General features: G+C 47.0%; 1 protein-coding gene across 1 annotated transcript; it reads left to right on the forward strand.

Moving 5' to 3' along the window:
• The first annotated feature begins 6,612 nt into the window (after positions 1 to 6,612).
• Positions 6,613 to 8,471, forward strand: LOC123074441 (putative cyclin-dependent kinase F-2). Its single transcript, XM_044497289.1, has one exon. The coding sequence runs from the start codon at positions 6,684 to 6,686 to the stop codon at positions 7,917 to 7,919; it is 1,236 nt and encodes a 411-aa protein (XP_044353224.1). The 5' UTR covers positions 6,613 to 6,683; the 3' UTR covers positions 7,920 to 8,471.
• Positions 8,472 to 13,529: the final 5,058 nt, after the last annotated feature.

The raw sequence follows: 13,529 nt of genomic DNA on the forward strand, positions 1-13,529 counted from the left end.
CCCAATGTGTTCAAGGAACACTTAGCCGGCATGGGTTTAAGGGAAAGCCTTATGATTCCTGGATAGGCCCAAAAGGAACAGAATTTGTTTCTGAACATAAAGTATGTTGTAGCTGTATGATTCTAACGGCAATTAAGCCGTGACGATGAAACATGCTCTATGTACCAATATGTGATGAAACAGATAAACTAGAAAGTATAAAGTTAAAAGTAAAGTTGAGATCAAGGGGGAGAATGTTAGGTTGATCTCTCTCCCGTTCGAGCCCAACGGGTCGAACGGGCCCTTGACTCGCGCCCTGATCGGGGGCGCCCAACCAAAACCATGGTTGGTGGGCCCCTGTGACCCGTGCTATATAAACAGAGGTGGGGGCCGGGGCGCTATTCACGAGGTTAATCGCTGCCACAAACCCACCAACAATCCCTATCGATCTAGAGTTAGCGCGGTGCTCACGGGAAGCTCCACTACCTCGCCCACTCTCCGCCATCGCCGTGTGCCACAGCACCACGATGGCCTCCAGCTCGAGTTCATCTGCTGCTGGACAAGGTAGGTTCACCGAATCTACTAGGCTACTCCGATCCAGAGGTTCCATCACTAACAGCTTCAGGCCGAGCGCGTTTGCTCGATCCAGTGAGTCGCACGAGCTCTTGGAGCTCCTAAGATTCCCCTAGCGGCTCCTTGTACTCGCCCGTGTCTCAAAACCACGACACGGTCAAGCTTATGCTTCGACCGCCGCAGAACCAGGAAATGTGATTTTCTTCGATTCATGCTGTCTTGCCGTTTCTCAGCGAAAAAAAAAGTCCACTGTGTTGGCGACCGGCTTCCATAGACACGGAACGTCGCTCGATTCTGGCCTCGGAGCGCACGGTGGCTCTCAGCCCACGGGTGAGGCATCTCCCACGGCACAACGCATGAATCGCAAAGGAACCCAAACGACGCACTGGAGCGTGCCTCCTAGTACGGCGAGGGCACACAACCTCACCTCCCAGCGTGCGGCGTGGCCTCGGTGGCTCCCAGTGCGGAGCACATGGCGGCCAACCACGTGGTGATCGCCTCGTCCCGCAGAGCCAGAGCGCGGGCTCATCCGGGCTACGCCTTCGGTGGCGGGCGGCCAACCGCGCGGCGTTCGGCAGCGTGCTAGCAACACCGGGGCTCCCCGGCAGTGTGCGGCCCCGGCGCAGCGGCATTTGGACCGGCGCGACGCTACGGCGCCCACAACCGACGTGGCTGCCCGAAGCGGCGGGCCCTTTTGCACGGAAGCGGCGTCTACCAGCGCGCGTCACGATAGGCTGCAGAGGAGGCCGGGCAGAGGTTGGCGGCCATGGGCGCCCCGCCCCTGCCTCCTCCGGAGGCCGTCGGCGGAGAGGCTCCCGTCCTTGCCGGCTCGCCGCCTCTCTTTCTCCCCCTTCGTCTGGTGACGCTGAGGACGCGGAGTGGCTTCTCGGCGGTGTCTGGACCTGGTTCGAGGGCTCGAGGCAGAGTCGCCGCCGCCGGCGCAACGGAAGTAGGCAAGGGAAGGGAGTAAGGGGTCGCGGTGCGGTTGGGTTGGACCGGGGGAGGTGGGCGTGGGTCAGGTCCGGCTTGACCAGATTCAGTGCGCCTCGTCCGGTTTACTGCTGAAAAAACCCCGACGAAAACCAGATAAAAACCGCCTACACGGCATGCCATATACTCCGTCCGTAAACTAATATAAGAGCGTTACTAGTGATCTAAATGCTCTTATATTAGTTTACGGAGGGAGTACTATATATCAGCATAAAGTGGGGGAAGTTTCGGTAGGGGTAAAATATGGTAGCAAAGTGAGGTATAAACTGACACATTTTTTAGAAAAATGGGTAGTATCTGTCACAAAGGTCCATCTTGGGAGTAGAATTTGGAATTCAATAAAAAAACACAAAAAAATATCTTGCTGCTCCATCAAATAGAGTATATAACTGACAGACAAAAAATAGGTCTATTAAGGAAGGGAGAAAGAAGATCGTAGGAGGCATTGCGGAAGCGTGCATGTGTACATCGTAGAGCGCGATGGCTTGCTCGATGGTGTGGACGGCCCAATCGTACTTGGCACACATCCTAGAGACACCGCTCGGTTGATCTCCATGGCGGTCGTGCTCTCCCTCTTCCAACGAAGTGGCGGGGAGAGAGGTCGAGTTTACAACTTCTTGAGTGGTGGGTGTGTGGGTCGAATAACGAACGGGCACGTGGAGAAGCGGCTGCCGAGGTAAACCCTCGTCGTAGATTCAAATTCGATTGTATGGCAGGTGACTAGCTTTTTTTTTTTGAAATACTATCTGGCGAATGTTCTCTCGAAGGGAGGTCCCACCCCACTCGCTACACTCGCTCCCATCAATTTCCCCCGCACCTCCCTCTCACGGTGATTTCCACCGGAGCGCTGCATGTGGGTCCCCGCCGCCGTCGCAGCACATCCATGTGTTGTCCGGCAAGGGGAGGTTACTAGTGCGAGAGAACGAGGATGTAGCTCGGCGGCGTGATTTCCAGCGGCTGGAGACGCTTCGGCTGGGCGGGGTATCCAATGAGGGGAGGATGGGAGGCGGACGGAGGCGTGCCGGTGCTAGCAGGCGCGGGGCGGCTCCATATCTCGAGATACAGCGAGGGAATTAGATCCACGAGGCTTGGAGCTCCATGGCGCGCCCATGGCAGACTCGGGCGCTACACATGAGAGAGAGAGAGATCAGGGTCACATGACGATCGAGCTATCAACGCTGTCTGGCTTTCGCACCTAGCAAGGCGCTCCTCCTTACAGCGTACCTCTGCCAAGTCGCGGCGATGATGGTGGCCACGGCCGACGATGAACGGCCCACCCCAACCCCCCCGAGGACGTGGCCGAGGTGGCTTCTTTGCGGCTATTGTAGGCGCTCACCAGGAGGCACGGCAAGAGAATTCTGAGGTTGTTCTTAGAGAGTAGAGTGAAGCTAAGGTTTGTCCCCCGCCGATACACAACTGCTTTCTTCTTCTGTTTTTTACTAAATGACACAAACAAAACATGACCATGCATATGCATGGTTGCATATGTTGTACAAAGGCAGTGGATTTTTTGCCATTCCTTGTCTGTATATGGTTTCTCCTAATGTGTTTTAGATCTCCCATTTTCTGTAGATGTGAGGATTTTTAAATGGGATTGATTAAGCCCATGACAATTTTGCATAATTTGTTTTTATGTCCCCCATGGCAATAGTTGTTGACAATTAGGCCTAGCAGCAAATTTGATCAAGCAATGGCACTTTGTAGACACTTTCAGTTTTGTATCTTACCCACATGGCAATTTGTAGATAGTTTTTTTGCCTTTTTCTTACAAGAGGAAATGCCACGGACCGTGGGAATTGGGTATATGGCAAATTTTGGGGGTCGATTTCGAGTGGAAAAATTTCTGGGATCGACAACTAGGTGCATCGTGGTCCCTGTGTAGTCATGTAGGAACCATGGCAATTGCAATGTGTATACCATGGCAAATCAAACATGTGTCCTCGACACATTTTTGTGTAAAAAACAATGACATTTTTGTACAAATCAAGGAAAATTCAATGTATATACCATGGCTAATCAAACATGCATGCTTAGTAAAATGAACTATGTATTGTCACGGCATTTTAGAGATACCTCTCTACCACGTCAACTAAACATTACATGTGCTAGTAGTTTTCGCAAGAACATCATGTCAAATAAATAGAATTCGCCATGGTAACTTTTAGGTTTTTAGTAGATGGGAAAGTAGGTGCAAAAACTACCAGAAGGCAATATTGACATGGAATTTGCTATAGCAATTTCTATGTCATTTTCCTAAAAATATGGCATTTTGTTAATTAATGGTAGGGCACTTTTTAGGTGACATGGCAAAATTTCAGTACATGGCATTTTTTACATTGTATTGCCATGGCAATTTCTACATGATCTGTTCTAACTTTAAGCGTGTATCCCTAAAAGGGATGTCACTTCAAGTGTTTCATATAGTATAATGACATTTTACCGGATTTTGGTTTTTGGTCACATGGTATTTGTTTTGTGAAGTATCATCTTGCAATGGAATCTCAACTTTTCTACCATGTGTGTATATCTTCATATGGGGCTAATAGTATGAACTACTTGGAAACGTTCGCATGGCAGATTTTGTATGACTGTTTTTGAATTGTTTACATGGCAGTTTGTTTTCTTGTGGCAATTTTGTAGGTAACCACCACAAAACATCATATAAATGTTGACTCATGCTAGTTTTGCCATGTGGAAATTTATTATAGGCAGTATGACAATTTTAATAATAAGACCATGGCATTTTTCTACTATTGACAACATGGTAGTAGTTTTATTTTAGGTCCCATGTCATTTTGTTAATTGGAGGATGGCATTTTTTGTATGCGAATGAACACGTTGTGATAGTGATGACATGACATTTTTTGGAATAGAAAATCTTAAACCATAGAAACTTTAGAAATTACTAGTCCATTCACACAAGATTATTTGAAATTCCATGGAAATTTTTTGTGTGTGATTGAACACGTTGAACAGGGTGCCCCCATGAAATTTTTCAATTGTATGTAGGAAGAAAAAATAAAAAAAATTCACAATACATAGAAAGTGTTTTGAAAATCTTTTGTAATTTTTTTAATTTGCCATTGTATTTAAAAAATAACATGAAAAATTCATAACATTTTTTGAAAACCTTTTTTTAATCAAATTTCTGTAATTTTCCATGGCATTTGTTAAGAATAACATGGTAAATTTCATAATGTTATGTGTACTAAAAAACATGGCATTGTTTTCATATTTACCACCTTGTTTGTTCACATGGCAAGTTTTATATAAAACCCGCTATGTTAACACGGCAAGCTCATAAAAGTTTGTTATTGGGATATGTATCTATATCTATATAAAACGTCAGGCCCGTCGATGAGGGCGGCCAAAGTGGCCGACGGCACAGGGCCCCCAAAATCGTGGGGCCCTCATTAGGGAAAAACTCATGTGCGGGTCCATGTGCGAGCCGCTCGAGTCTGATGCAACCGCCCCCACAATCGGGGCAGCGAGCCCTAGGGCCGCAAGCCTGCCCTAGTCCCCAACCCTCACCCCCAATCGTCCCCCGTGCAAGCTCGCGCCGCCTCTAATCTCCCTGACGGTCTACTGCAATCTGCCGCCGGTCGCTGTTCTCCCCTAATCCAGCTTGGCCTGCTAGCTACTCAGTGCTAGCCCCACCACGCCGTTCCCGCAAGTGTTCCCGAGTGTATGCTCGACCAGCCCAGCCTTTGTACTGGTGCTGGGCGCCTTCCCCTGCCTCCCCCTCGCCCAGGACTGATGCGCTTCGGAAGCCAAGAGCGCACTGTTGGGTAATTTCTTGGACCGAGACAAACATATAACAATAGCAAATGCATTTAAATTGACATGTTGTATGTGTTGATTTCCAAATTGATGTTATATGTGTTGATTTACAAATTGATGCACTTGAACATTGAACTGAAATTGAAAAAAGATTCATTTATCCATTAAACTCAAAATGACAAAAGCATGATGTATTTCTGGAGTAGGTATGAGACTTTTTCAAGATTGTCCTTTAGTTATATGATTTTAAAAAAATGAGGCTGCAATTTGAAGTTCGCCCCATGCCCCCAAATTCGTGGAGACGGCCTTGTATAATGTCATTTTAATGTTGAAGAGCATGGCATTTTTATCATTAACAACATGGCGTTTTCTTTTAATAAGAGCATGGCATTTTTTTAATCTATAGCATGGTGAATTTATTTTTTAATGGACAACATGTTTACTTTTTTGAATCATGCAATGTTCTTTGTGTGATTTATATTGTTTTCAACAAAGAAAATATTGGGCACGACAATTTATATCATGGTATTTTTATTTTTTTAATGTCATGGCATTTCCATTATCTTGATCATGGCAATTTCCTTTTGTTTTCTAAACGTTTTCATTTTTTGAATCATCCTCGATGATGGCAATTTCGTTATAACTTTTTTTTTCAAATTTACCATGTATGATTTTATATGATGGCGCTTTTAGTAAAAATACTGTTTTTTGTTCACATTGCAAATAGCAGTTTTTGCTACATACATTTGTTGTGCTTTTCTATTTGTCTGCTATATATGAAATCCTTTTTTGACGAGAACGAGTAGATGGGAAGAGATACAGAGGTTTAAAATTTACCATGTTATTTGTTTAGAATAACATTATATATGAAACTGCGGAACATATATGAAATCCTTACCATGTCAAATTATAAAAAATTTAGCACGTCAAATTCTATTTTCTTATTCACATTTTTTTCTATTTTCTTGTTTTTTCTGTATTTTTTATTTTCAGGAATGGGCAATAGCTTTTCTAGAGAAAATGTACAGTGCATGATCAATTTTGATCATGACGGCAATTTTGTTTTATACGTCATGGCATTTTTTGTCGTTTTATAACTTCTTAAAATGAGGTTCAAATCCTAATAAATGGTTTCTACTAAGGGAAACAAGTGGGAAACTCAGATTGAACAGCAAAGTTACCTCCAGTTGACTTGCGCGGCGTGCAGGCAGTGCTGGTCAGAATCGGATTGGACCATAGCTTAGCTTGACTTGTTTCCCCAGGAACGCAAGCGCCAAGCAAACGAAACAAAACGCGTCGGGGAAATCGAGTCGCCGTCGATTCAGTGTGTATATCGGATTCTCGGTGTATATATACGTACGATGTATTTGCCGGTCTTCCATCTCGTCGCCGCCACCCCCACTCCTCCTACTCCTAGATCAGACGCGCTCTACCCTGTCTCCGCATCTCTGTTCAGCGCGCCGATCGATCCCATGGCGTTCACCTGCAAGCGACCCGCCGCGTCCCTCGACGGCCACGCCAGCCAGCCGGGCGCGATGTGCCGGAAGAGGAGGCGCGTCGTCGTTGGGACCACCTATGACTACGACCAGGAGTCGCGCCTCGGCGCAGGCAAGTTCGGCGCCGTCGTCAAGGCGCGGTGCCGCGCCACCGGCCAGCTCGTCGCCATCAAGTCCCTCCACGACCCCGCCGACCCCCACGAGGTGCTGCGGGAGGCCCGCTTCCTCGAGGCCTGCGGCGGCCACCCGCACATCGTCGGCTTCCGCGGCGTCACGCTCGACTACGTGACCGACGAGCTCTGCCTCGTCATGGACTACGTCGAGGGCAAGAGCCTCAAACTTCTCCTGAGCGAGAGGGGCGGCGGGCTCCCGGAGGCCACGGTGTGCACCTTCATGTGGCAACTCCTCACGGCCGCCAAGAAGATGCACAGGTGCCACATCGTCCACCGCGACATCAATCCTGCTAACATCCTCGTCGGAGGGGAAGTCGTCAAGATCTGCGACTTCGGCGTCGCCATGTCCATGTCGGAGGCGCCGCCGTACGAGGAGGAGGTTGGCATGGGCGAGTACCGGGCGCCCGAGATGCTCCTAGGGAAAGAGGACTACGACGCGCTCGTCGACACATGGTCTCTTAGGTGCGTCATGGCGGAGATGCTCTCGGGCAAGAGGATTTTCCGGGCCGACGAATTCATCTCTCTGTTCCAAAGGATCTTCCAAGTGGTGGGCGTGCCAGACGACACGACGTGGCCGGGGTTCACGTCGCTGCCGCACACCGCCCCGCCGCCGCTGGTGCCGGGGCAGCAGAGCACGCTGCGAGATCTGTTCCCGGTGGAGACGCTGTCCGCGGAGGGATTCGAGGTCCTCAACGGTCTTCTTACATGCAACCCCGACAACCGGCTGACGGCGGCCGCCGCGCTGAAGCTCCCGTGGTTCGCCACCGTTACTGCTCCTACTGCTGCTGCCAAGATCGACACGATGGCGGTGTCCATAAAGGAGGAGGTGGTGGAGTTCGCTCCGTTGATGCCTCCCAGAAAGAGAGTCACGGCCAAGAAGACGTTGATCAGGAAGAAGGTGCCACTGACCGCTCCACCGGCCGCATGAAGTCGCAGAGATCTCGTTCTTGTGCCTTGATCCATCGATGCTTAGAACTTTTCAGATGCAAAATAGTATGCTTGGATGATAATTTAGTGCGTCCAGAGCAGAGTAAATTGTGTCTGGCTGCATGCATCGCCCAGATGCAGAGGCAGGGGGTCTTCCTCCTTTTCCAAAAGCAAAAAAAAAAATCTGGGCTCTGGCTTTTCGAATGTTGGTAGAAGAGCTACCAAATTCATTGATTAGAAAGGGTATTACAAGAACACCCCAAAGGAGTAATGCTCGTTTTGAATGCATAAGGTAGACAATGGTTTGCCTTTTCTAGTAAAAAAACAAGTGTGTAACTTCCGTCACATTAGAGCGGTACAAACTGGACATATAGATACATATATTTCACACAAAAAGATACATCCACAAGATCTTGATACAAGGCAAACACCACAAGATTTACAAGCCTTACATTCTGTCTGGAAAGCATGAATTTCACTGGATATTCGAAATTATGTCTAGTACAGAAGACTCATTTGTCGTGGATCAGTTTTGTCCACGCCCTTTCTTGCAACATCTTTATTTTCTGCTGGTAGATCAAAGAAGATCAACTGCCTGGTATCCAGCTATATTTTCTGCTTCTATTTCTATTGTCATGTTTAAATGCCCTTTCAGGGGTATCCAGCTTGTTTAAATGCGCCTGACCCATCAATCAGGAGTGCATTCGGGACAGTGTCATGTATGCTCACACTACAAGTGTACCTGATATCAGAGCAAGTACAAACAAATGCATGAGAGATTGAAACTTTATACATGAAATGAAAGGGTAGATGACCGCAAACTACTAAGGTGCCAAGGTAGTTTTACAGAATATGAGGTGAAAGTTCAGAATACCATAGTAATAGAGGCTTATTAGTAGTTAATTTTCCCAGAGAATGCTGTAATAAATCTTACCCTGATCAACAGACCACAGGGTGACCTAACATCTACCAATAAAGGTTTGAACACCGAGAAGAACATACCCTTGATCATAAAGGCTGGAGTATGTAACCTTGCAGGTTGAGGAAAGACCAAACATCCCTGTCAGAGAACAATATGCTCTTCAGAAAGGAGGCTATCCAACTGAACTACTCCCTCCGTCCCATAATATAAGAGAGTTTTTGACACTAGTGTAGTGTCAAAGACGCTCTTATATTATGGGACGGAGGGAGTAGGTGATAAAAGCGCCTTTTATCGAGAGAAAAACTGAACTAGGAGATAATTGTTCTTGACCAACCTATAGAGACCAATTTAGTATGAAGATATGCACGGGTATTGAATATTCCAGAATCATATTAGATCCCTGGAAAGAAATGTGCCGCACTTGGATTTCTGTTTCTAGTGGCATGGAAAATTGCTTTCTTAGGTTTTTGTTTCAACGAAGCTTCCAGGCAGACTTGAAATCTGTCCTGATAGTCTCCAATGGCAAAACTGAAGCTGCGGGGCAAGAAGTCATGAAACTGATATTCCTACTCAAGAACAAGAATCAACCAGGGAAGTAAAATCTTTGCGAGTTTTTACGCAGCAAACAATGAATCAACTTCGGGAAATGTTTTAGGGTCCTTGAAGTAAGACGGTCCGCATAGGGCAGTTCTGAAGGGTGAGATTCGTTTGGCCTCCATGGTTTGAACTAATTTTATGAAGGTAGTAGCCAGCCCAAAGCAAATGCAGATGTACCTATTTGGTAAATTACATTGTTACCTTGTGAAAAGGAAATTCAAAAGTGAGTGAAAAGCTAATTGGTAGGCAACCAATTGGCAGCCAATATTTTGGACTTGCCAATAATTGGCATTCTAAATATTGGCATTAACCAATTAGCCTCTGAATGCACTTGGAATGATGAGCGGAAGAGAGCATAAAGATATTGCAGTTGAATCTTTGCCACCATTGAAGCTGTAGGCGATTTCCTCAAACCTGCAAAACTGAAATCTCTGAGAATGAGATTCGGAGTGCTACCTGCCAAAACATCAAAAGTTTTTTCGATATTGCAAATTGTATAACAGAATACTAGTACTGATTTATTTTTCAGAACAACCTTGTGCATACCAACAATGCACTGCACAGTAAAGCAGAGTTGTCTGGCCACAAGTTGAATGCAACTTTTTTTTTAGCGTTGACTTGAAGTTTCTAGAGGCACCTTTAGTCTGCCAATGCATATTTCATACTCTTCAGTGACTTCTAACTGTTAGGTTGATCTCTCTCCCGTTCGAGCCCAACGGGTCGAACGGGCCCTTGACTCGCGCCCTGATCGGGGGCGCCCAACCAAACCATGGTTGGTGGGCCCCTGTGACCCGCGCTATATAAACAGAGGTGGGGGCCGGGGCGCTATTCACGAGGTTAATCGCTGCCACAAACCCCAACAACAATCCCTACCGATCTAGGGTTAGCGCGGTGCTCACGGGAAGCTCCACCACCTCGCCCACTCTCCGCCATCGCCGTGTGCCACAGCACCACGATGGCCTCCAGCTCAAGTTCATCTGCTGCTGGACAAGGTAGGTTCACCGGATCTACTAGCCTACTCCGATCCAGAGGTTCCATCAATGGTATCAGCCGGATCGGGCTAGTCGATTTCGGTACAAAGAAACAACCACAGAAAAAGAAAAAGAAAAAGAGTTCCCCTTCCCCAAAGAACCCTAACAGCAAAAAGAGGGCAAAGAAATCTCAAAGCAAAGTTGTGCCGCCGCTTCGGCCGCGCCGTTCCTCCTGATCGTAAACACGTGTGGCATACTAGACAGGCAAAAACAACAAATTTGACCTATGAACAAAACAATATTACAAAATGAACCGATGACGAAAAAATTTCACCTGACTAACCCGTCTGTCGTCGACGTCACCACGACGCCAAACAACACCACCGCCCTACACGGGTCCATCAACACACGTGCATCTCCAGGACCCTGTTGCGCCATGCCCGCCGAGACCCAGGTGTAAGTCCACTTGTCATGATTTTTAGAAAGCTAGGTATCTTGCAGTAGTCCTTGTAGTTCCTGGAATTGCTGATAAGCATGTGAAAACAAGGGAGTGTGGGAGTGAGAAACAGGGTCTTGAGCTGTGAGAAAATCTTTAACAGTGATTTGCTCATTAATAGAGAAGGAACACAGCTCAGGGTATTTCTCTTTAACGTAAGCCTATTGGAAGGCTTACAATTTGTCTTGAATGCTTGAATTTCACTGGGTATTCGAAACTGCATTTAGTACAGAGAACTCATTTGTTGTGGATCAGTTTTTTCCATGCCCTTTCTTGCAATATCTTTAGTTTCTGCTTTGCGGTTGATCTTCTTTGATTTACCAGGCCTTCCATCTGACATCATGTCTGCTGGTTTCAATGCACCTGACCCTGTTAGAATTAATGGGCTAGGCCCATAGCAATTTCTGAAATCTCAAAGCCCATGTGTAAAATGGCAAGTGGTGGTGCTAAGTTTAGTCCCACCCCGGAAGTTGAAGAAGAGTTGGACCTCTTTATATAGTGGGTTCTCTCCACCACTCTAAGTGGTGTGTGAGAAGAGAAAGGGAAAACCACACGCGCGCGCTCGCTCGCCGGGCCGGGCTGGGCCGGGCCGAGGAGAGAGGGAGAGGTTGGGGAAGACTCCGTCCAGCAGCAGCATGACGGCGTGGTGGTGATGGAGGAGTGTGACAATCCTGCAGGGCTTCGCCAAGCACCGCGGGAGAGGAGGAGGGAGAGAGGTAGGGCTGCGCCAAGAGAGAGACGTTTCAAAACCGTTAGCATTACGCACTGAACTATCACGTAGTCATCAAAACGTGTATGTCAGATGTTTCGCCACATCTACAGACGACGCTGAGGTTCAGCACACCGAGCGGTGCATTAAGGACATAAGCCTTCTGTGCAGTAATGAGGACAATCCTCAGTTTACGGACCCAGTCCGCATAATTGCTACTATCAACTTTCAACTTAATTTTCTCTAGGAACATATCTTAAACAGTAGAACTAAAGCGTATGACATAATTTGCAAAGACCTTTTGACTATGTTCATGATAATGAAGTTCATCTGATTATTGAATGAACTCCCACTCAGATAGACATCCCTCTAGTCATCTAAGTGATACATGATCCAAGTCAAACTAGGCCGTGTCCGATCATCACGTGAGACGGACTAGTCATCATCGGTGAACATCTCCATGTTTATCGTATCTACTATACGACTCATGTTCGACCTTTCGGTCTCTTGTGTTCCGAGGCCATGTCTGTACATGCTAGGCTCGTCAAGTCAACCTAAGTGTTTTGCATGTGTTCCAGGCCATGTCTGTACATGCTAGGCTCGTCAACACCCGTTGTATTCGAACGTTAGAATCTATCACACCCGATCATCACGTGGTGCTTCGAAACAACGAACCTTCGCAACGGTGCACAGTTAGGGGGAACACGTCTCTTGAAATTTTAGTGAGGGATCATCTTATTTATGCTACCATCGTTCTAAGCAATAAGATGCATAACATGATAAACATCACATGCAATCAAATAGTGACATGATATGGCCAGTATCATTTTTGCTCCTTTGATCTCCATCTTCGGGGCACCATGATCATCTTTGTCACCGGCATGACACCATGATCTCCATCATTGTGTCTTCATGAAGTTGTCACGCCAACGATTACTTCTACTTCTATGGCTAACGCGCTTAGCAATAAAGTAAAGTAATTTACATGGCGTTATTCAATGACACGCAGGTCATACAAAAAATAAAGACAACTCCTATGGCTCCTGCCGGTTGTCATACTCATCGACATGCAAGTCGTGATTCCTATTACAAGAATATGACCAATCTCATACATCACATATATCATTCATCACATCTTCTGGCCATATCACATCACATAGCACATGCTGCAAAAACAAGTTAGACGTCCTCTAATTGTTGTTGCAAGTTTTTACGTGGCTTGTATAGGTTTCTAGCAAGAACGTTTCTTACCTACGTAAGACCACAACGTGATATGCCAATTTCTATTTACCCTTCATAAGGACCCTTTTCATCGAATCCGTTCCGAGTAAAGTGGGAGAGACAGACACCCGCTAGCCACCTTATGCATCTAGTGCATGTCAGTCGGTGGAACCTGTCTCACGTAAGCGTACGTGTAAGGTCGGTCCGGGCCGCTTCATCCCACAATGCCGCCGAAACAAGATAAGACTAGTAGCGGCAAGAAGAATTGACAACATTGACGCCCACAACTACTTTGTGTTCTACTCGTGCATAGAAACTACGCATAGACCTAGCTCATGATGCCACTGTTGGGGAACGTAGCAGAAATTCAAAATTTTCTACGCATCACCAAGATCAATCTATGGAGTAATCTAGCAACGAGGGGAAGGGGAGTGCATCTACATACCATTGTAGATCGCGATGCGGAAGCGTTGCAAGAACGCGGATGAAGGAGTCGTGCTCGTAGCGATTCAGATCGCGGTTGATTCCGATCTAAGCACCGAAGAACGGTGCCTCCGCGTTCAACACACGTGCAGCCCGGTGATGTCTCCCACGCCTTGATCCAGCAAGGAGAGAGGGAGAGGTTGGGGAAGACTCCATCCAGCAGCAGCACAGCGGCATGGTGGTGGTGGAGGAGCGTGGCAATCCCGCAGGGC

Source organism: Triticum aestivum, chromosome 3D, assembly GCF_018294505.1.
Source record: "Triticum aestivum cultivar Chinese Spring chromosome 3D, IWGSC CS RefSeq v2.1, whole genome shotgun sequence".
Classification (NCBI taxonomy): Eukaryota; Viridiplantae; Streptophyta; class Magnoliopsida; order Poales; family Poaceae; genus Triticum; species Triticum aestivum.

Coding starts and splice junctions, on each gene's coding strand:
- LOC123074441 (XM_044497289.1), top strand. CDS start 6,684: ATGTATTTGCCGGTCTTCCATCTCGTCGCCGCCACCCCCACTCCTCCT.